At 35.8% G+C, this 23,497-nt stretch overlaps 1 protein-coding gene across 2 annotated transcripts in view; it reads right to left on the bottom strand.

Annotated features, from left to right (window-relative positions):
• The window catches only part of TENM2 (teneurin transmembrane protein 2), a 990,950-nt gene that overhangs the window by 903,756 nt on the left and 63,697 nt on the right, over positions 1–23,497 (bottom strand). For both annotated transcript variants that reach the window (XM_065874146.1, XM_065874147.1), the window contains exon 2: positions 11,572–11,847. In XM_065874146.1, coding sequence (XP_065730218.1) covers positions 11,572–11,847 — 276 coding nt within the window. The remainder of the gene's footprint in view (positions 1–11,571; positions 11,848–23,497) is intronic.

The following is a 23,497-nucleotide window of genomic DNA, read 5'->3' as shown; positions in this document are numbered from 1 at the left end:
TTCATATATAGTTAAAGAGAGCAAAATAGTTCCCCAGAGTACTTGGCAACTTAAATAATTCTTTGACGATGTAAGGAAACGTGATAGATGGGCAGGTTTGGGGATAACAATGAAAGCACAGGGAACAGGTCAAACAAAGACACCAGAGGAAAGCGTATGCTCTGGAAAAAATAAGTAGTCCAGTTGGGTTGGAGCTGAAAATATATTTAGAGGAGAAGCAGGAGCAAGGGCTAAAAACATAAAATTGGACTATATTGTGGCGGGCCTGAAATACCACAGAGGGACAGATTAAGTTGATTTGTATACTTCCTGCCTTCCCAATGTGCCTTGCTGTTCACAGCCATAAATGTGTATCAGCCGAAGTGGAAGACAGCCCATATTCTCTTAACTGCTCTGCATTTCACTAGGGTCTTTTCTTTTCTGAATGTACTAGGGGATGCCCCAGAATACAGAACTTTTTCTACTCTTTTTTTCCCTATAACATCAATTATTAAGCAACACTCTATATTAGCACAGCCATATGCTTATTATAACAGTAATTGCTACCCCATGATTATTTTCAGAGTATTTCTTCATGTACTGAGATATTTATCTTGCATGCAGAACTACCTATTTTGTAAAAATACCAATAGCTGGAATACCACTGTGTTTATGATTGCTATCCTCATTGAATCAAAGGCACCATAGATGGAGGAAGTTTAAGAATATTTAATACATCATTTACTTGATTTTATCTCCTCAAGGTGCCTTGCAGATTGTCTTAGCAGATGTGAATTTCCTTTCATCATGTGGAATGCAATTCTATCCGTGGTTTGTTATAAATTAACAATCTGAAGTAAAGTCCTGCATTCTGAGCAACAGCTGAAATAGTCAATATGGAAAAAAATTCCCTACCCTACTCAGAGTTAGCTTTTCTTCTTTGGTTAATGCAACCACTTAAAATGGTTTGCCAGCTTTCAAGCCTGATAGATTACATGTGTGTGTGTATGTATATACATATGTATTTCTATTGTATATATATATTCCTAATTTCTATTCCACAGAAAATAAGTCATATGATTTTGAGAACGTAGCCAAATGATTTTCATACCTATAAATGAACATTTTAAACCATCTGTAGAACTAACAAAGCACAACAGGACTTACTCTGGGGTCACTGTAGGCACTGTAAAAAGTTAGTACAAACTAAAAAATGAGAAGGATGATTCCAATATCTTCTCACCTGGAGAGGGTATCTAAATCGTAAAATAAGAAATACAAATAGACAAAAACACATGATTTGTTGCTCAGCCTTACTTGTATTCAAATAAATGATAAAAATATTTTCATCAATAAATAGGAAAAATATTAAGATAGTTTTCAGTGACTTCTGAGCACAAGTGTGCGTGTCAGGTCATTTGCACATAGTGCTGGTGCAAGGGTAAACATTCCTATAAAGAAATTGGTGGAAAATGATTACCATTTTAAATAACCATGTATGTACTAAATCTTCTAGAAATTTATTATAAGAAAAGAATTTGGGATGTGCACAGGAATTTAGCTACAAGGATTTTACTCATCATACTACACTTTATTGTTTCTAAAAAAAATAACTTAAATGTCCACTGAAAGAAAACTGAGGAAATGTCTCATGCCACAAAAATTCTATGAACCCCTTAACTATTGCAGAAATTAATGTCATGGGAAAAAGTTTATAATAATAGATTTACTGGAAAAAAAACATGATGCCAACTCTGTACAAATATTTACACTGCATACACACATATACACACAGCACACAGACTGCAAAAAATATGCACCAAAATATTAACCATGGTTATTTCTGGTGTCAAATTACATGTGGTGATACACACACATACATGGATATTTTCATATATTTCAGATATACTTTGCAAAAGTATGTAGTCTCCACATATGTATATTTATGTACATATATTGTGTATTAATATATGTTAATATTATGTATTATTTATATCTCAATTCGGACATTATAAAGAATTAACAAAAAATTGGCTTCTTCCAGCAATTATTAGTACTAAAGTAAAAATTGGTAGCATTAGGATTCCATTTTATTTTAAGAGTCCAGATGGCTGAGAATCTTTAGAAAGCAATGAAGAGGACAACACTTTGTATCAAATCCTATGGAACCTGGTAAATATATTTACTCTTACTTAAGAAGAAAAATTGAAAGTTGCAAAACATGATACTCATCTTAAAATGTTACAAAAAAAACAAAATATACTCCAAAAATTAAAATGAGAGAATTGTGAAAATGAACTTAATGAAAAAAGATAAAAACTAGAGAAAAGTATAAAGACAAACAGAAAGCTTGAAAGAAAAAAATAAATATATCTCTTTCAAGACTGATTTTTGTAAAAGAATGAGGGATAAAAATATAAAGGATTAGGGATGAAAGGGAAACAACACAGTTACAGAGGAACTTCAACAAATTACATGAGAATATGATTCCAGAAGAGCAACAAGGATATAGAAACAGAAATAATCTTCAAGAAACTATTAATCAACCTGGAATAGTTCTAGCCAAAGTTCACCTACAACACACTAGCTGTTCCTTTAAAAATAATATTATGACCTGTTTTCCCTGTCCATAGCAATATTTGATGCTGTTTTATTATTTAATCATGTGATTTAAAAGTAATAAACACTGGAGTCTGGCTGTTGTAATACTGTACTATATGTGCAAGCATAACAGATTCCTCTGTAAGGAACATTCTCTGTACTCTGTGAGCTTCAAATTGATGCTTTTTCAAATTTTAATATTTTAATTATAAATATTCAATGTTCATATGCTAATCAGGGATTAATTTTTCCTACTGAAATGCCAAGAAGAAGGACTCTATGTAATCCAGAGATTTCTTGGGTCCTCCTACTTAGATTACAGCTTCTCTCTCTGATATCACTGCTTCTAATTTTGTTACCTTCCTGTCCAAACGTGTGTGTGTGTGTGTGTGTGTGTGTGTGTGTACATGCGTGTGTGCTTTAATTAGATGCTTCCTAAAACATTACTGTTCCTGCTCAAATAAACTTTTAGTTCTTCTCTAACTCTCCTTGGTCAGACCATAACTCAAAGCTCTTGGTCATCTAGTTCTTACACCTCTACTGTTATATATCTACTGCTGTCCAGTGAAATTACTATGTTCCCATTAGTCTGACTTGAGTTGGAATTTTGGGGAAGACAATGTTCCTGAAAAATCATCATCATCTTTGCACCATCTCCTCATTCCCAAACCACCATACACATTGGTTTTCTTTCATTTAGAATATCCATCATCTCATTCCCACTTATATGAGTTCTAATCCTCATTTACAACCTAATTACAACTGTCTCCTTAAAGGTGCCCCTACTATACCAGTCAGCTGATACATCCAATGTTTATATTCTTATTTCTCTACTGAGAAGAGACAGGGATTTCTCTATAAATGTATAGGGGTGCTTGCTTTCTTCAATAAACAGCAAAGTAAATATTGTTATCTATCCATAAAAGAACTGGAAGCTGACACGGGGAACTGAGAGAAGAAAATGGGAATTGTATCAAAAAAAGAGTAAGGTATGATTGGTACAGACAGCTCTGAACAACAAGAAAGTCAATCTGTTAGGTTGCCACAAGATAATGGATTATCCAAATATTCCAAGGAGAGACTGCTGCTTAGACTTCATCTCCTGGGAAATAAAATGTCTAAAACAATAGTCACTTAACATTTTGTTATATATCTACATCAACATAAAAATTTTGGACACACTTCCAATATATACATTTCTACATTTATGTACTCTACCATATACGTGTGTGGGTGTGTGTACATACACTAATACATTACATGCACTATAAAATACACTCAAAAAATAGAAATTTTAAAGGATAAAGGAAAAGAAATGTACCTTTAAATAAAAGCTTTAATTTTTTTCTGCAACCCAGTGAACCATGATGTTCAAATCACATTTTGGAAACATGATCCCACCAATTTTAACAAGCGGGCTGAATGAAAGAAAAAAGAAATTAGTTCACTGATGGGGTGATCTTTGCTAGATGCAGGGTGAGGGGGGTAAAGCATTAGGGAAAGAGATCATGATTGGGAAGGGAGGAGAGATAGAGAAGAATACATTTTATGCTGCAACTAAATTAGCCTCCCCACCAAATCACATCTGATTTCTCTGACAACTCAAACTGGTTCAGGGTTGCCAAGAGGCAAGAGTTCTTATGTGGGAATTGAGAGAAAGTGGGCTCTGTTACATTCATTCTGAGGTACACGGATGGAACGATATACTTGGAACAGTGGCTTGAGGCCTTAAAGTGACCAACAGAGCTCAAGTTATAAGAAGGTCAGCACAGGTCTCTCTTTTCTCCTTCTCCTAAAACTGTACACTACAAAACATCAACAGTACTCATTCTGGCATTTTCATAAATACCCTTATGATACCATTTCCCTGGCATTTGATCAATTTCTATTTCCTGATATCCATCCCTCTCAATAACATCCTTCCTCCCAACTGAAATTCATGCACACACAACACAGACACACAAATACAAAGAGACACACAACAGCTTTGTATAATGTTGAGCATCCAACAGCTCAACTTTTTTTCAGAAATTTTTTTCAGAAATAAAATAAGGATCCCCCAGACTGAAGTGTCTCCTCATGTGTGATTACTTACTTTTTGTCAATACTAAATAAAACAGAACATAGTTTTATCAGCATCACATACGTTGTGTGCATTAAAATATGCATATTTAACCAATGTGCATTACCTTCCAAATACCAATTTTCTTTTTCTAAAAAAAAATATTTCAAAGATCATTCTGGATCAGTGAATGTGTGATAGTGTAATTTCTTGCATAAAATACACTATAAAGAAATATTCCCTGAACCTTCTTGTGAGCCTAGCTCTCTCCACGTAAATCCACACCCTCCTTTTTCACATTTAACACAAGCATAAATAGTATTGCTATAGTGTCGATCTCTTCTACCCACTTCAGGCCAGGCCAGTATAAAACTCCACGAATGGAGTTTCCAAAGAATGCTAACTCAAATATTTCAATCCCTTCCATTAGTAAACATGCTTGTATTTCAATTATCTTCTCTCCTTCACACATATCCTTAGGATACAAAGAGAACTGGGAGTATATTGTACTGTGATTCAGAGCCGTCCCTGAACAATACTTGTATATCCTGCTTATCCATGCAGACGAACGTTCCTTAGTTTGTGGAGCACGATTTCTGACCCCCCTTTTTCCCAACTCAGCATAACCCAACAACGCTCCTAGTCTTTCTCTTTTGGGGTGCTGGAGGTCTTCATATATCACTGCATTTTCCTCTCCTAGTCTTTACTTTATTGTTTTTCACTTCATTATAACGGACTCCATAAACCACTCGCCTGACCAAGTTGAACATAGTACGAAGTCATTTTCCTCCTCTTTGAATGGCTTCCTCCTGAAAAGCCTCAGAGTTTTCCTTAATCAGCTGAAGTAGCTAAAGTTGTGGTTTTTTTTACATCTTTATTGGAGTATAATTGATTTACAGTGGTGTGCTAGTTTCTGCTTCATAACAAAGTGAATCAGTCACACACACACATATGTTCCCATATCTCTTCCCCCTCGTGTCTCCCTCCCTCCCACCCTCCCTATCCCACCCAGCTAGGTGGTCACAAAGCACCAAGCTGATCTCCCTGTGCTATGCAGCTGCTTCCCACTAGCCATCTACTTTACGTTTTGCAGTGTATATATGTGAAGTAGCTAAAGTTTTTAAAGTACGTTCTCCCTCCATCTATTTCCTAAAAGTCCATCTAGATACTTTTACATTAAAATAACTTAAATATATGTGTTAAAATTAAAGGTTCTGACCTTAACTGTTCAATACATCAGGGCATCTACTTCAGAAGATGGGGACGGCGTAACAGCCACTTAGCCTCCCCCGGCCCACACATACAGTTATTTTATTAATTTCCATGCTAAATTGATTTTCATTTGATTTAATTTTATTGGAACCCCTTTAAACTATTTTAGAAATTTGGTAGAGCAAAAGTAAACCCATTTTACAGATAAGCCAAACTTACAGAAAAGAAGTAACATCACTATGCTAAACACATGTTAAAGTAAGCTACAACTGCTGGTTTCTGGCTTTCTTTCTACATTTTTATGAACTCTGATTTCCTTACAGTTTGTACATAGGTCAAGTTTGGCCATTCAAGTGCTACAAAGGCTAAGGCAGACCTTAACTGATAGGAGTAGTGTGGAGGGAGCTCAGATGAACTAGATGAAATGGGCTTGTCTAGAGCTGCTATGGTTACTGCTTCTATGCCTGTTTGTCCAGGGGGAAACCTGGACAAATGTTAATGAGTCTTGTACACTGCAAGAGAAGCCAAAAATGAAAATTTCTAATATGAAATCTCCCCTTCTTAAGATGTTGATTAATAATGTACAATGTGTTAAACACTGCACTGACCAAATGAAATAACTCACGGGCTAGATTCGCTCGTGGACTATATACATAGTCCATCACCTCTGTAGCTGATGACTATTCTGTGACTCACTTACCTCTACCTTCTACTGCTTTAACATTCCTCAAACTGAGTTTAGGGAAACCGTGAAAGGACAATCTTCTAGGCAGTTCCTTCAGCTAGTACCGAATAATACTGAACATTACATCACCAGTAACCTTTTCTCCTTTGTGTATAAGCATATAGACGTAATAGGTACATATCTGCAATTTCTGTTCTATTTACAAATGTATCACTTGAAATTTTCCCCTTCCCCTCACACATCCCAGTTTCAGAATGGGTAATTGAAATGTCTCATTACTTTTCATATGCACTTCTCAAATCCTGTCTGATTTGATTTTAGGTTCTGAGCAATTCATCCTGATTCAGTTGTGTGTAGAAAATATATACTATCAACTTCCTTAGTTTTAACTCATTTTATTTAATACTTGATTACATCTCTCCCCCATCTTTAAATTTAATTTGATCCTTGACAAACAACAACTAAACTAAAAAGTGACCGAGCAATAAGCAAAAAAGTTAAGAGTTTTCTTCTGAGTTAAGAGGCTTCCAATCGCGAGCTGACACGAACATGGTGCGTCTCAGCTGGTTACTGCCTTTGCTCTTAACTGAAGTGAAACTACAGACATCAGAAACTCAGCAGCTTAAAAAGCAAATGATTATCCACCAAACCCAATGTCTCCCTGAAGGCCTGGAGATTACATGTGTAATAATCAGGCTGCCCTTGCCAAAAGTAAGGCTTAATGCTTCATTTTTTTTTATTGTATTTATTGAATGCAGCCATTGCTTGATAGCCCCTCTGAGCATTAACAAACATGAAAGAAACCACCAAAGGAAAGAAAGAAATATATAAATAACGAAAAACCATGCCACTAAAGTTTATAATCTGGAACATGCAGTCCTGGAAATCAGGCACATACTCTTACACTCCTTCAAGTACTCTGTTCTACTTTAAAGTTACGCAAGCACTGCTTAATATGCCAAAAACCTGAATCTCTGAGGTCCCATTTAGATGCATTTGCAAAATACCAATCAGTTTCCCTCTTGCTTCTGTATCGTGCCATGTGACAATGCGATATTCCTAAATTTTGTTTCTGTTTCTATACTATTATCAGCTGTATTTTAACACTGTGATAATCATATATTTAGGACTCCCCTGAATAACTTTTTGTAAGATAAGGTGCCCCTAGAGCCGCTAGTATGTGGACGTGCAGGGAACTGGACCAGAGTTATTAAAATCAAATCATCCTTGCATTTAGGAAGAGACAAGACTAAGAACCTGCGACATTTGGTGCTCACGCCCTTCACTTTTTTTCTATCCGTGATAACTCATTTCACATTCTTCTTTGTAAGTGCTGCTCTTTCAAATTTGAAAGTATAAAAAAAAAGATAAAGTTTAGAAACGCAATTTGAAGTAACGGTCATCCAAAAGGGATTAAAGTGTGATTTTTGTTTTATTTTTAAGGGATTGAGGAACATTTTCTTTAGCCACCATGGAAGTTTTTTCCCATAAAATCTGGCTGAAAAAGAAATCAGCCACATATCAACATCAAAAGTACAACTATTACCCTATGATTTTGTACTTACCTCTTTAACTATTCCTACTCTGAACATTTTTGCTTTTGTGAAGAGCAAAATTATGAGCTCTTGGCTATCACTGTCTGGTGCTGTTAGTACGATTTTATATTTGTTCCGGGCACTCTGTAATTTTTACATGTGGCTTGGGGGCGGGGAGAAAGGAGTAGAGCGGATTATAAAACACAAAATAAATTTAAGAATATGTAAGAGGAATAGAGTGGGACAGAAATAGAAACCCACTGGCAGGTCTTGGGTGTGTTTGCTTACAGGATACTCTAATGTAAAATCTACTGAAGAGCTGCTTTTTGAAGAGAAAGAAAGAAGACTTATGAAACTCACCTCCTAGGACAAATGAAGGCCATGTAGTTGGAGGTAACGATCTACAGACAGTGTCCTGGTACTAAGGGAACGCCTGTCTCCCATCTGAGTTCACGCCCCATGTCTCCATTAACCTGCGACGAATACCTGGGTGCACTCAAGTTCTCTTGAGGAGAGAGGAACACTACAGACCTCTTCCAAGAGGACTCACAATCTAATAGCACCTGGGTTCCCCAAACACACTTCACACAAATCCATTAGGTGCCGAGAGCCAGCCTGCTTTATAAATGCATTTATAGGATAAATTCACCTGTGTGTTTGGCGTGATGGGACTTTCAAGTTACTGGTTACTAGTAGGTCATTTTTGTCACAGCAGCACGTACGAAGAACTGTTGACAGGGGTTTTTATTACATGAGTTTGAAGGTTGGATCCATATTTTAGGCTATAGAAAGCCAAGCTGATTTTTGAGATATGTCTTTACTTGCTACCTATGCTTAGCAAAACCACACTAGGAATTTTTTAAGGCAATTTTAAGTAAGCGCTGTGAAAATCTCTGTACCCCAAGATCCCACCATAAAAATGAAATAAAAATACATGGGGTCCAAAGAAAAGATTCATTCCATGGCCACATATCCTTAAAATCTAAAATGGAATTGGAGGGCTTCTTTCTCAGAGTATAGATTCTCGTTACTTCCTCTTCAAGAGAAGCATATCTAAAAGGTTATTGATTTGGTTCTGAAGGACAGAGTGTTTATTACGGAGGAAGCCATGGCGGAGTACGAGTGTGAGAAATTAATGATGGCTTTGTAAGTGTCCATGCTGTGGTGTGGAACCAGTGGGGCAACTGTCAATCTATATGATAATACATTCCCAAACTTCATAAAACCAGTGAGGTGAAAACGCATTGATTTTTTGGGGGGAGCTAAATAGAATTTATCAAAAAGAAAGGGCAAGAAGTTGACTGAAGTTAACACCTCAGGCTGCAGAGTAGCTCACACCTCACTTTTTATTTGGTTGAGGAGTTTATGATGTGACGTGTACAATTTCTTGTTTTTATTTCTGGCCCCCAAGGAGAAAAGAGCATGCGTCATATACATCTTTGGAATCTGTGAAATATTGAAAAAAATTTAAAAAAAGGAAACACATTCTATCTGTACATTTTTAAATAACCATCTATCACCTAAGCTTGAACTCTGGCTTCAGAATCCCCCCTTCAGAAGCTCTGCCAGATTCAGGAACAAAAGAACGGCTTCCTGGTTCTAAGTACATTATCTAAGTCCTTTATGCAATTCTGATTGTATTAGAACTAGCATTACAGGGAAAAATCGCCACACTGTATCTAAGGGTTTATTTCCTATCAGTACACAGGGATTTATACAGAGTGCCGCAAGGTGAAAACCGAATATGTTTCAAATGATATTGGAAAAAAGCAACTACTGTTGGTTTACATCTTTACCTGTAAAATCCCCTCAACTCTAACAGTTGTAGGTAAATTCAAGGCAAGCCTTTTTGCTCCCTTTTCTTCTCTGGAAACCTCCCCTTATTCGTTGAGTTTTTAAGATGTATACAGCTTAAAAAAGAAAGGGTGTGAATTCTAGGAATATGTATAAATAATTCTTTATAGATGGTGCCTATGAGACCAGCGAGAATTCCAACCGTGGAACATTTGCTAAAATATCTTGTTTAAGATATGCCGTAAATTCTTGGATTACAAATGATTTTATTTATTAGGCAATCAAAGTGCATCCATTTAAATAGTACCTGACACACACTGAAGTGGAAAAAGTACATCAGTAAATGGATTCAATGTATGCCTTTATGAAAACTTCTGAAAGTAATTTCCCAACAAATAAGCACCTTTAGAGTGCTGAATGTACCAAGTGTCAGAATTCTGTTAAAATTCAAAAGGAGTCAAGTGCAGATTTTTCCTTGAGAGGACACCTTGATTAGCTACCTGAACTGAGACATAAGGAAGACACATCCCCTTGTCCTCACTGTAGAATAAATTATTTCACAATTAAACATAAATTTAAATGCAACACAGTGACATCTTTTAGAATATATGCAACTTACCCAGGAAATGATGTGTTTTCAACACGGTTTGGAGAATAAACGATATTTAGCTATGCTTTTGTATTTACAACAAGCTGCCTGCCTGCCTGCCAATTTCTTTCTTTTATTTTTTTAAAGGAAAGAAAATACTTAGAGCTGCTCTAGTAGAGGTTTATAATATTTATGGAAACCTTCTTAACTGATCTATTTGTAAACATTTTAACGGTAATTCTTTTAGCAAACACACAATATATTCATAACAAACCACATAGCATCTGATGTTTTCTCAATAAATCCACCATACCTAATGCAATTTATCTTTTAAAAAATGTTTTGGACTCAACACGGTCCTGAGTTGCTAAGAAAGCCACAAATAAGCACCTTCTCTCTTTAATGACTTGCTTAGGCTTCCCTATATTTACTGCTTCATGATCGGAAGCATTCAATTTTCAAAATTTCATTAAAACACATCCACAAAGCTGATGGATAAAGCAACAGTGATTTGTGACAGAAGGTGTGGGAAGCCGTGAACCTACATAGGTACCAAGGAGAAAAGTAAACACAGACGAGAATACTTTTTTGAAGACAAGTCTCTTCCTATTTGTCATTATTAAACTCCAGAGCATCTGTTCCAAGTTTGATCTCCAATACGGATATGAGGCATTGCCGCCTGGAAATGAAAGTCTAAGATAAGGTAGGATTCTTAAGAGTTCTTCATGAAAAAAAATAACCCAGGGTGCCATTTACTGGGAAGGGGAAATCAATACAAAGACCTAGAAACTTGTGGAGAGAGGACATTTTCTAGGTATAGGTCATAGTTTATCAAGTTGCTTCTTTTGTGATGCAATTTACTTGCTAATAAGACCAACTGACGATGCCTGAATAGTGTGCTATCATCAAAATGTGATTTTAAAATTCTCTCCTCATTTTTTGTGTGTTTGAGGTTTGCTGGTTAATTTTCCCCCAGCTCAGCGTGGGTAGACAAGGTCGATTTAAAAGAAAATGAATGGTTTTTATATGCCTCTTTATTAAAACACAAAAACATCCCAAGCCCCACATTTTGCAGTACCCAGAACATTAAAAAATATTTAAGAAGCAGGCCTACCGTTCTCATCATCTGACTTATTTTCGTTGTCAGAATCAGTCAAGGTAAGGGCCGAGTTTTCACGACTGGACAGGCCGGAACTGCGCCTGGATTTTATCCCTCTCCCCCACAATCGGATGGCATGTTCTGGAGACATCCCTCCCTCTGTATCGGAGTCGGCGTCAGACCCTGTGCTCAGAGAGTAGCCCTGGTGAAGGATCCCCATGTCGGAACAGTAGCCGCTTCGGTGCGGGGAGGGCTCACAGATCCCCAGCTCTGCAAGGGTGAAGTTAGTTCCTAGGGTGACAGCAACAAAGAGACCGATTAAAATTTGTGAAATGCTTTCAAACTTCAAATTTATTCTTACAAAAAGCAGACAGACATTTTCCTGTTCAAAAAATATACCTGATTTGCTGTAGTATACAGCTAAGCAAGAGTATTTAGGATACTGGGGTATATTTGAGAACAAGAGCAACAAAAAAGTAAACGTCTAAGATTAATTTTAATCCTAGAACAGAATGCTCAGATTTTATTTGAAAAAATTTTAAGTATTTACTGTTGTCTAGGTAGCACCATGTAGCTGATAAAAACACTGGATTTATAAGAGGAGCTAATATATACCAAGCACGTGCTTTGCTCCAGGCATCTTTTATTCTGCAACTTTTAATTTACATTTAAAATTTTCACAACGACTTTATGATGATGATAATATTACTGGAATCATTCTGTCAATAAGGAAACTGAGGAACAGAGAATTTAAGTGACTTACCCAAGGTCACACATCTAGACTGTAGTAAAACCTGGATCTGATCCTTGAGCAGTCTGTCTTCATGTCAAAGAAGCTTAATCCTCCAATAAATGGGAGTGGTGGCCAGGAGACCTGGGGACCAGTCCTAGCTTTCCACTGGTAAGACTCATTGTGGCAAGTCTCTCTTAACAACTTGAGCCCCAGTTTTCTCTTCTGTAAAATCTGGGTATTAATCTCTTAAATTCCTCTCAGAATCACTGTGTGTTTTTATATGTGATAATACATACACCCAAGTTTGTTCTTTTTTTTTTTTTTAAGTGAGTATAGGTAAGGTGTTAGTTAAATGAGCATCCTAGAGATAGAGTTAGTCCACTTTTATTTTGTTTTTTAATTAATTGTTCTTGGAGTATAGTTGACTTACAATGTTGTATTAGTTTTAGGTGTACAGCCAAGTGAATATGTTATATATATACATATATATATCTCCATTCTTTTTCAGATTCTTTTCCCATATAGGTCATTACAGAGTATTGAGTAGAGTTCCCTGTGCTATACAATAGGTCCTTATTAGTTATCTATTTTATATATAGTAGTGTGTATATATTAATCCCAATCTCCTAATTTATCACTTCCCCCCACGTTTCCCCCTTGGGAACCACAAGTTTGATTTCGAGATATGTGAGTCTGTTTCTGTTTTGTAAATAAGTTCATTTATATCATTTTTAATTAGATTCCACATATAAGTGATACGATATGATATTGTTTTTAAATGGTATCAATTTCTTTTTGCTAACATAATTTAAAACCACAAGTGGGTTTTATCAAGGACAGTGAATGTGTGCACATGTGGGGAGTGCAGGGGTGGGCCTGTGGTTTGAAGGGAAGCAGAAGAGAATAGGCATTTATTGAACACATCTACGCCACCATGTGTTGGGCATGGGGCCAGGTACTCTAACAGGCTTTATCTCATTTCAATCTCATAAAAGCACAGCAGTTTAGGCGTTAACCACTTTACAGGGAAGCTAAATACTGTCCCCAAGGTCACACCTGGGCAAGTGGCAGATCCACGAATCACCTCTACATCTGCAGACCCCAAGCCTACGCTCTCTCTGCAATGTCAAATGGTCTCAATCAAAAACCAATTGGGCAACATTTTTGCACAGTGAATGCTTTATCTATCCGTGTGCTTTAACATTCAGCTTCTTAAAAAGACACTTTAAGGTTTCACTGCATATTAGATGGACTCATGTGGTCCACTGTATTTACTGACATGTAAATCTGATTTTGTAATTCTTACCCAGTTTATGGGCAATGAAATAAATGTAATGAAGAAATGCACTCTTATGCTGTAAGTGAAGAAAGTCTTCTGAATAACACCAAAGCCATGGGCTTACTCACTCTCTATATATTGATTACATTAGAGCCACTCATGTCTCCAAACTCATGATATAATTAACACTATGATCATCTACATTCATGATATCATTTCTCAGATTTTATTTTTAAAAAGCCCCAAATAGCTGTTTATATTACCCTAGTATACGGTGAATTTGTGGTAGACACAAGTGTTTTTATTCTGAGGCTTTCCCTTCCCTTCTCTACCGCACACTGAACTTCCACAGCTTAGTTCACTGCGTAAATGGGATCAAATCTAATACTTGACACAATTGTTTCTGGAGAGTGAAACCTGTTCATTGGAGAGCCAACCCAAGCAAATATTTCTGTTGGGGGCGGGGTCAGTTCCTACTACCTGTCCAGGGAAGAGGGGTGTTTCCACCACCACTCAGTGCAGTTCTAAGTGTTTATTCCCTGGGCACAGTTTCATGATGCTGTCTGAAATTCTCTACCCAATGTATTCTGTTCCAGTTTGCGTCCTTGGCAATTAGGTATTGTCTTCTAATTGTACACTAAAATGTATATTTCAGTTTCAGTAGTCTATAAAACTAAAGTTATTGAGTTCATATATATCTGATATTATAATACTTTTCTCTCTACTGTTGCTTTTCTCATTCTTCAGTCATTTCATATGAGCATTCTCCCATCTTGTCTTCAGAGCTCACATTCATTCTGGGGGGTCATGAGGGATATTGCTTCCTTTTCCTCCAATAAAGGAAAACAACCCAAACTAAAACATACATGTTTTTATTCCACATGTGGAAATTTTGAGCTCTATGATTCCATTTGAAATTAAGGCAACTTTCCTCATGGTTTTCTCACATCTCATTATCCAGGACTAGCTTCAAAGACCTCCTCAGGAAAAGAGAAACAGCCCTGTGAGCAAAGGAAGCCTCAGCTTTCTGAGGAGCCCACGTGCTCTTCAATCTGGGTATTAGAAGTCATAGACAGGGAGCCTAGGGCATGGGGAACTGTGGAATAAATGCGGTGCCCCTTCTTTGGTTATGACATTTACTTGATGATAAGAAATAAAAATATTTTTCTGTTAAAACAAACTTGAGATCTTCATAAATCAGTGAAAATTTGCATGCATTTTTCAAGTAATCACAATGTTAGAAAAGAAAAAAGTGTACTTCAAGAGCTTCAACTTCAAGCTTACATACCTGAAGCTGCCAACAAGAAACATTGTAAAGAAAATTGAAGGTATTATACCAAATTCACCAGAAAAAGTTAAATAAGTTCACACTTATAGAAACGCAGGCTTTCCTCTAAAAACAGAATTGTTTCCTCAAAAATATTCCCTTCTAAACTCCTCAGCTTCATCTTCCACTAGGACCACACTTCCCCAATGTTACCCGCTCCCCACAATTCCTAGTTTGGTATCTTTTTGTCCTCAACAAACTCACAGAAGAGAAACCTCACTCTAAGTACCTGGGGCAGATTTTGGACCAAGTCTTTCCCAAATTTGCTGGTTTAATATATGAAGCTGGAGAGCCATAGATATAGTAGAAAGGAAAGACTGGTCTAACATTTATTAAATCACTCAACAAATATTTACTGTTCCTAGTGCTGTGCTAGGCCTTGGAGATATAACAGTGAGAAGTATAAAAATACAGTCTGTGACATTTACAGTCTAATCGGGAAAGGGGCATTAATCAAAGAACCACATAAAAAAGTACAATCTATACAGTGATAAATACTATAGAGAAAAGGGCCAGGGAGCCATGAAAGGTCATCCGGTGCTCCAACCCTTCATCCTGTCGCAGCTTGCCCACCAGATGTTCACCTAGTGGTAGACACGAGGGACTGGGAGTTTACTCCACAGAGAAGTTATCACGTCCCCTTCCATTTGCTCTTACCATACCCAGTTTCCCAAGCACTCCTCTATGTGAATTTATTTCAGACAAACATTTTTCATGTATTTTGGCTTAGACGAAGTCCTCATGTTATACCACTTTGCTTAGCATGTAAATAGTACAGGGGAATGTTAATATTATGTCAACTTATTGTTTTACACTTACTTTGCTCATTGATGGAAGACTGATTTGGCTCTAATTCATCTTGTATAATTATGTCTTTATTAAGCTCCATGGCAGCTTTGAATAGAAGAGAGAAACTAGTCACTGTGTGATTCTCCAAGCTAAGGTTTCTAGTGGAAAGCAGTCAACATTTCACTCCTTCTTTACTATCTTGCAGAGGATAAAAAGAGGCACAATACTGCAACATTCATGGAACACATATTCACCCCCTATCTGCCTCCAACCTCGCTAGATCACTAATTAAAGCGGGTGTGGACGATGTCTCCAACTCCTTCCATCTCAGGTGTGTGTTTTACGGCTGTTGCCAATACACTGCTTAATGTGGCCCCATATTACACTGTCAAGGCCAGAGTCAATATTTTGATAGATGAATGATTACACAAAAGCAATGATATTTATATCATGGAATTTTATTATAATTTAAGGTGTTATCAATGTCTAAATATTGACACTGAGAGAACAGCAATGTCTAAAAACTGTTAGGTGATCAGGATAGCAGAACGCAAGTCTTTAAAAATAACTCCATTGATTAGCCTCTTTTGCTTTAAGTTGTCTTTTTTTTTTTTAAATCATAATCTCAGTGTATGACCTGGATCCTTTCCAAAACTTTTTTAGAGAAAAATTTTGCAACAGGTATCAGGAGTCATCCTTTGACCAGTTAATCTTATTTGGGGAAAAAAATCCTAAGGAAGGATGTGTCAGTGCACTGTGATCTTGGCTTTATTTTCTAAGTTTTTCCCAACTTCTCGCATTTTGAAATAACCTTTAAGTAGGAAAAGCACATATGTCGCTAAGTCAGAATTATCATGTCATGGTAATACCAGCGAATACAAATAGCACTGAAAATGTCAGCATTTGAACAGATTTTTACTATGAGGGCAGGAAGATAAAAGTTAACCGTAGTAATGGGGGCGGGTACAATACAGAAAACTTTTATTAACTAAATGTTTACTATGTGAGTCCCCTGAACTTAAGGGAAGAAATTTCACACGGGAAAGCAAAAGTTGCTATAACATGAAACTAGTCAATAGTGATCACTTACGAAATTAATCCCCACCTATCCCCACCCACTTACTACTCGTATCTCTTCTCATATCAACCACCGTATTAATGTCTATATCATCAGTTAGTTGCTGATAACAGGAAGTAATACGGTGCCAATCTGAGATTAAATTATAAAACTTGTGAAGATGCAGATATCCATGAAATCAATAAAAGTGATGCTAAAAAACACTAGGATCGTAATCAAGGACACAAAATAATGAAGATTTAACAGAATTAAGCTGTTAACAACAGAAAACAGAAATGAACGTCGGCATGATCAAAAGATGATGGACTTCTGGTTCTAGATTAAGATAAAATTTCCCACGTCTCTCTACACTTCCCACTAAAGACAGCTAAAATCCCTGGACAGTACATGCAAAAACTACATAAAATGAGTCTAAAAGAGGTTGAGAAGAAGACAGATCTATTAGGGTCCTGGGACCTGAGGAAAAATGTAGCTGAGTTCTCCGGGTTTTCTTTTTGCCTCATATATTCCAGACGTGGTGCTGGAGAAATCTGCAAATTGGAAATACCAATGGAAGCAGATACAATAAACCCAAAGTAAAGCCTACTTCTATGAGGGGTCCTTCCCCACCTCCACAAACACACCAGGGTGGAATCAAAGAAGACTGAGTGATGAGGTGGAACTTTTACTGTCACCCAGTGGCAAAGAGCTTTCCCTGATTCCCTGCAAAGGTGTCACTGGAGTCCATGAGGGGATTCTAGACTTCCATCTACACGCAGTGGTACTGAAGTACCCCTCCCTCTCCCTGCTGAAGTCAGAGGAGGATAAATGTTAAATCTAGCTTCACCACCATTGGAGGACTCATGGGGAACTCTAAGGAGGTGCCCCTCTCCCTCTCAACCAGGTTGGTATCTGCATGGTCCCAGTGGCGAGGCTGAAAACCCAACTCTGCCCAGTAACAAGGAGGCATCCCTCCCCACTTCACCCCAATTCCCGCCCTTGTCAAAGTGGGTCACGTGAGGAGCCTGGGCTTTCACCTCCACCTGGCAGTCAAGCCTCAGGGTCCCACTTTCCCCCCTGGCTTGGTGTCAGAGGAGACCTGCTGAAACAGAAGATTTAAGTAAGATCCAGATTTTCAAAACATAATACTTCAAATAGCCAGGATACAATAAAAAAAAAATCATTCATCATACCAAGAACCAGGAAAATCTCAACTTGAATGAGGAAAGATAATTATTTAAATAAAAGGTTAATGAGAGGCCCTTTGGAAAATTAATGAATCCATCAAATATTTTTTTTGCAAAATATGACCCCCTGTGATCATGCTGCAAAATGCCACTAGGAATGAAAGCTGTAATGTTGTACAGTCATACAATTGTGCCATAAAATGTATATCATGCCCCACACAAATTGTTATTCTTTATCCTTTTGAATAATTATAGCACATTTGGAATAATAAATTGTATTAAACATAAAATAAAATATACTCTTGATAATTAATCTTATTTTCTCAAGATAAAGTCACAATAAATTATTCTTACTATTTAATATGAAATATTGCTTCTTTCTAAACACTGATTCCTTTTGGAAGTGGCCTTTTTTCTAGGATCATTTATCCTAAGACAAAGAGAATCTCTTGTAAATAAACATGGGTCACTTTTCTCAAGCAAATGTTAGACTCTACACGTTAAAGCCAGGAATGAATACTCACTCCAAACTTTTTAGCAGATATTTAAGAAAAAAACACAAATTATAATGTTATAGTTCTCTTTATCACAGAAAGTGAATTTAATCAGATGCTATAAGCTTTTGCAAAATAGAAAGCTATCAAGAAAAATATCGAAATTATAAGAGATAAAACATAACTTTCATTTCGGTTTGATTCATCAAAATGTATCACCAAATTATTATCTTACATTGAATGTCAATACTTTAAATTTTGAGCAATTAAAGATATGTGTAAGCTACACAAAAAAATCAGTCGAAATCAGTTACCAACATTATTTAAAATATTATTTTCATAAAAATTTAAAATCTACATATTTGTACATGCAATGGTAACAATTTTAAAGCCAATGAAGGAACTACTTACGAATTCTAAATTTTATGCTTGTGTATACTGAAATTCTTCACATCAACTCTCTCTTAATGCCCTTCTAAAGTTCATCTGATTTTACACATTCAGATAGTTTCCCAAATGTTGACAAAACTGTTCACAAAAAATCCTGTGGCTTAAAACTACAGAGTAGATGTACATGCATTATTATTCATAAAATTTAGGTCCAATATTTATATTTCAAAAATACACTTTAAGAATCGAAATTTTCTTTTGTGTAGAGCACCTAAATGTTTATATTTTGGTATTTCTAAACTTGTATAATAATTATTTTGGTCTCTATCTGAATCTCTGTCTGACATGTCACAACTTATCCAATTCGTAACTAGAATCACTCCAATGTTAATAAACACATTCCAAATCAAAGAAACACCAAAGGTTAGTGAAGAGAGGAGAGTTTCCAATATTTGAGGTTTTTCCTGTAAGCTTTACCCCCTCAAAGCCAGAGGTGAATGTGGCATTCTCCTCTGATACGGCATTTTCACACATTCCAACCTGAACAAAGCCCAACTTGGAAAACCCAAAAGCGACTACAACAAAGCATCCTGCTGAACAACTGCCAGTTCAGAAATAGAAAGGAAATGCTCCAGCTAGCTGGAGACTCTCTTCTGCTGATGAAAATTCCAACAAGATTAAAAATCATTCCAGTATTAGAAACTATACCAATCAGTTATCCTATGTAAGAGAATTACAAAGGCATACAGTCATCTGACCCTGTGAGACTTCGCTTCTCCAGTTTTTTTATTAATTAGAAAAAATAAAGAAATCAAAGGACAATAGTGGGTTAGCTCCAATGGTCTAGCTCTTCTAAGTTTGAGAACGTAAGTAGCCTACTTTTACTGAGGACTTCAGAATGTGGCAGGCACTGTCCGAAATGCTTTTATATACAGTTTTCTAATTAATTAGGACCGCAACCCTGTAAAACAGTCACTATGCATACGGCCTAGGGTTAAAGTGCGAGTTCCAGTGTCTGTTTTAAAAATACTCGTTGACCATATATTCTCAGAATTAATTACTTCTGATGAGTCTCCACTTACTCATTTGTAAAATAGACGTAAAAATAGCACCTGCCTTCATAAGATTCTTGTGAGCATTGAACTAGATAAGGCAGGTAAAAGTGCTTAGAACACTACCTGCCACGTAGTAATCACACAACAAATGTACATAATATAATGATCATCATCAGTTTACAAATGAACTCTGCTTTTTTAAAAAAAAAAATTACAGAATTATTAGCTCTTTTTAATTCTTGAGTTGATTTTGAAAATTTTGGAACAATACATTTTTCTAGGAAAGTGCCCATTTCATCTATGTCTTCAAATGGATTGGCACAAAGTTATCCAAATATTTTTAAGTCCCTTCAAATTTCTGCTAGGTTTGTGTCAATAGGATGCTGTCTTTTTTTTTTTTTCATTCCTGACATCATTTATTTGTGCTTTATTTTAACTGGATTGGTTTTACCAGTGATTGAATAATGGTTTTTGTCTTTCAAAAAAACAAATTTTTGCTTTTCTGATTCTATCTACTATCTCTACATATTTTCTAGTTTATTTATACTTATGTATACAAATTATCCCTTTGCTCTTTCCTTCTTTGAGTATAGTCTATTGATCTTTTCCATATCTTTAAAAGTTGATTTCTTACGTCATCAGTATTCGGCCATTTTTCCTTTTTATTGTATGCAGTTTAGGCTATATATTTCTCTCTACGGACCACTTTCACAGCATCTCAGAGGTTTCGATTCACAGCATTCTCACTGTTGTTTAGATCTAAATATTTTCATGTTCCTGATTAACCTATTTATTAAATTTCCAAATGTATTGGGGTATTTTGTATACATTTCTGGTTTTGATCTCTAATTTAATTGTATTTGGCTAGAGAGCATCATTTTTATGTTACTAAACTTTTGAACAATTTTTACATTTGCTTCATAGCCTGCTAAATTTTTATAAGTATTTCATGTGTATTTGAGAAGAACACATGTTCTCTAATTACTGAATGCAAGATTTTATATATGTCAATTAAACAAAATTATTAACCATGCATTCAATTTTTCTACATGGTACTAATTTGCCATTTGATTGTCTTACCAAGAACTGACAGTTATATGATGAAATTTCCTACTGTGATGGGTGTTTGCCCCCATAGCTTTATCCATATTTGCTTTATCTCTATTTAAGGCTATATTATAGGTACATATATGCTTAGAATAATTATAGTTTTATCATCAATATGTAGTGATTATTTCTAATAAATTTTTGAGATAATATTATTTTGAGATAATAATAAATTTTTGAGATAATATCTGTTTTTTAATATTAATTATATTTTACAAGGAATTTGTCCATTTCATCTAAATTGTCACAGTTTATGACAATGTCCTTGATTTGGGATATTTGTGTATTCCCTCTTTTTTTTCTTGATTATTCTAGCTATGGCTTTATCAATTTTATCAGTTTTTCAGAGGACTGGCTTTTGGCTTTAATATTTTCATTTCTTTTCTATTTCTTTAATTTTTGCTCTTATCTTGATTATTTATCTCTACTTATTCTGGGTTTCATTTCCTCCTCCTTTTCGAGGTTCTTGAGGTAGAAATGTAGATCACTGATTTGAAAACAATTTTTATTTCTTAAATAAAAATACAAACTTATCATCTTCCCCTCTTCAGCTGCATCTCACAAATTTGGATACGTTTGAATCATTCAATTCCAGATATTTTCTAATTTCTCTTGTACTTCTTCGATGCATGGGTAACTTAGAAGTGTGTAGTTTTATTTCCACATATTTCGGACTTGTCTAGATTTCTTTACTATTAATGATTTCTCACTTAAGTACTTGGTGGACAGAGAACAAATTCTCTAGGATTCCTTCTTGAAATTAACTGAGACTCACTTTGTAGCCCAGAATACAGTATATGTTGCTGAATGTACCACTGAAAAATACAGTGTATTCTAAAGTTGTATGTAGTGGTCTATAAATGTCTATAAGGTCAAGATGATTAAAAATGGTGTCCTCTACATCCTTACTGATATTTTTGGTCTAGATGTCCTATCGGTTACTGAGGAAAGGGTTAAATCTGTAACTAATCATGTATTTTTTCTTTCTCCCTTTACTTTTGTCAATTCCGCTCCCCCGCCCCCCACCACCTTTCTTCTTCATGGGCTTCTTTTTGAAACTATATTATTAGACACATACAATTTTTTATCACCAGGGCAAATTGACCCTTTTATCAAATATCCATCTTTTTCTCTGGTAATACTCGTGGTCTTAAAGTGTATTTTAAGACCACCATTGCCTGATGCGAAACTGTTCAGCTTTCTTAAGTTTACTGTTAACAGTGAACATATTATATGTCTAATTTCCTTCCTTTGCTTTCAACTGTTCTGTGCCTTTGTATTTAAAATGTGTCTCTTGTAGACAGCATATATTTGGAACTTGCTACTTAACTACTCAGACAATCTTTTCCTTTTAATTGGTGTGATCGTTCGTTTATATTAATGTAATTTTTGATACGGCTGGATTCAGGTTCACCATTTTGCTGTTCTTCCTGTTTGTCCCTTTTCTGTTGTTCCTTTCTGTATTTCCTTCTCTACCTTCACTTGGGTTAGCAGTTGCTTTTTAAATTCCACTTTAATTTTTCTATTGGCTTTTAAGCTTTCGCTTAACATAATTTTTTTAGTGGTTGCTTTAGGGATTACAATATGTATGTTACATTAGTCTATTTAGAGTTCTAATCTTACTTGATATAAGCTGTTCCTCCAATTTCTGGGAATTTATGATTTCTTTATTCTAAAAATTTCTCAGCCATTGTCTCTTAAATATTAACTCACTCCCATGCTCTTTACTGTCATCACTAATTTAAACTAAGACCATCCTTCTCTCCTAGTGTCTCTATTATATTTTTAACATTTTTTCTTTCTGTGCCATCTCTTGCCAATTTCTTCTGGTTATCTTTTCATTTGGCCAATTCTCTTTTTAATTGTGCCTGATCTCATATTTACTGCATGTACTAAACCTTTTATTTCAACAATTATGTGTTTCATTTATAAAATTTATATAGCTTTCTAAGTGTTTCTATTCCGTTTTTCTATCATAATCGTACTTGCTAACTTGCATATTATATACAGTTGAAAGTATGTATCTGACAAATTCTAACATTTTAGGACTTTAAAGATCAAAACTGGTTGTTCGTTGATTTGATGCTCACTCTTAATTATAAAGGTCTGTTTTCTTACATCCTTAATTAGATTTCATTTTAGCTGACATGGGTTTATTTTAATTTTTAAAAATCACAAGGGCCTAAATTGAGGATTCTTGTCTCCTGAAAAATGTGTATTCGCGTCCTTTCAGGCCAAGTGATACCATTCACCACATGTCTCTTGTCAATTTCCAGCTGAACGCAGGAATCTCAGTTTCATGCCCTCCCTCTTGCTCTGAGTTCAGGTCTAATCTCCCAAATGCTCTGAGAGCAATGCTTGCCCACATTGAAGGCCTACTGTTAGCTTGCAACTCAATCTTCAGATTTCTGACTTCAGCGCCTTTTTAGTCCTTATTTTGTTTTGTTTTAGCTGCTTAGAGATCTCTTTTACTTACTCTCAGGACTATATTGCTGTTGTTTTGATCATGCTAGTTAATATGTC

Source organism: Phocoena phocoena, chromosome 3 (genome assembly GCF_963924675.1).
Source record: "Phocoena phocoena chromosome 3, mPhoPho1.1, whole genome shotgun sequence".
Taxonomy (NCBI): domain Eukaryota; kingdom Metazoa; phylum Chordata; class Mammalia; order Artiodactyla; family Phocoenidae; genus Phocoena; species Phocoena phocoena.
This window is presented reverse-complemented; position numbering and strand designations above follow the sequence as displayed.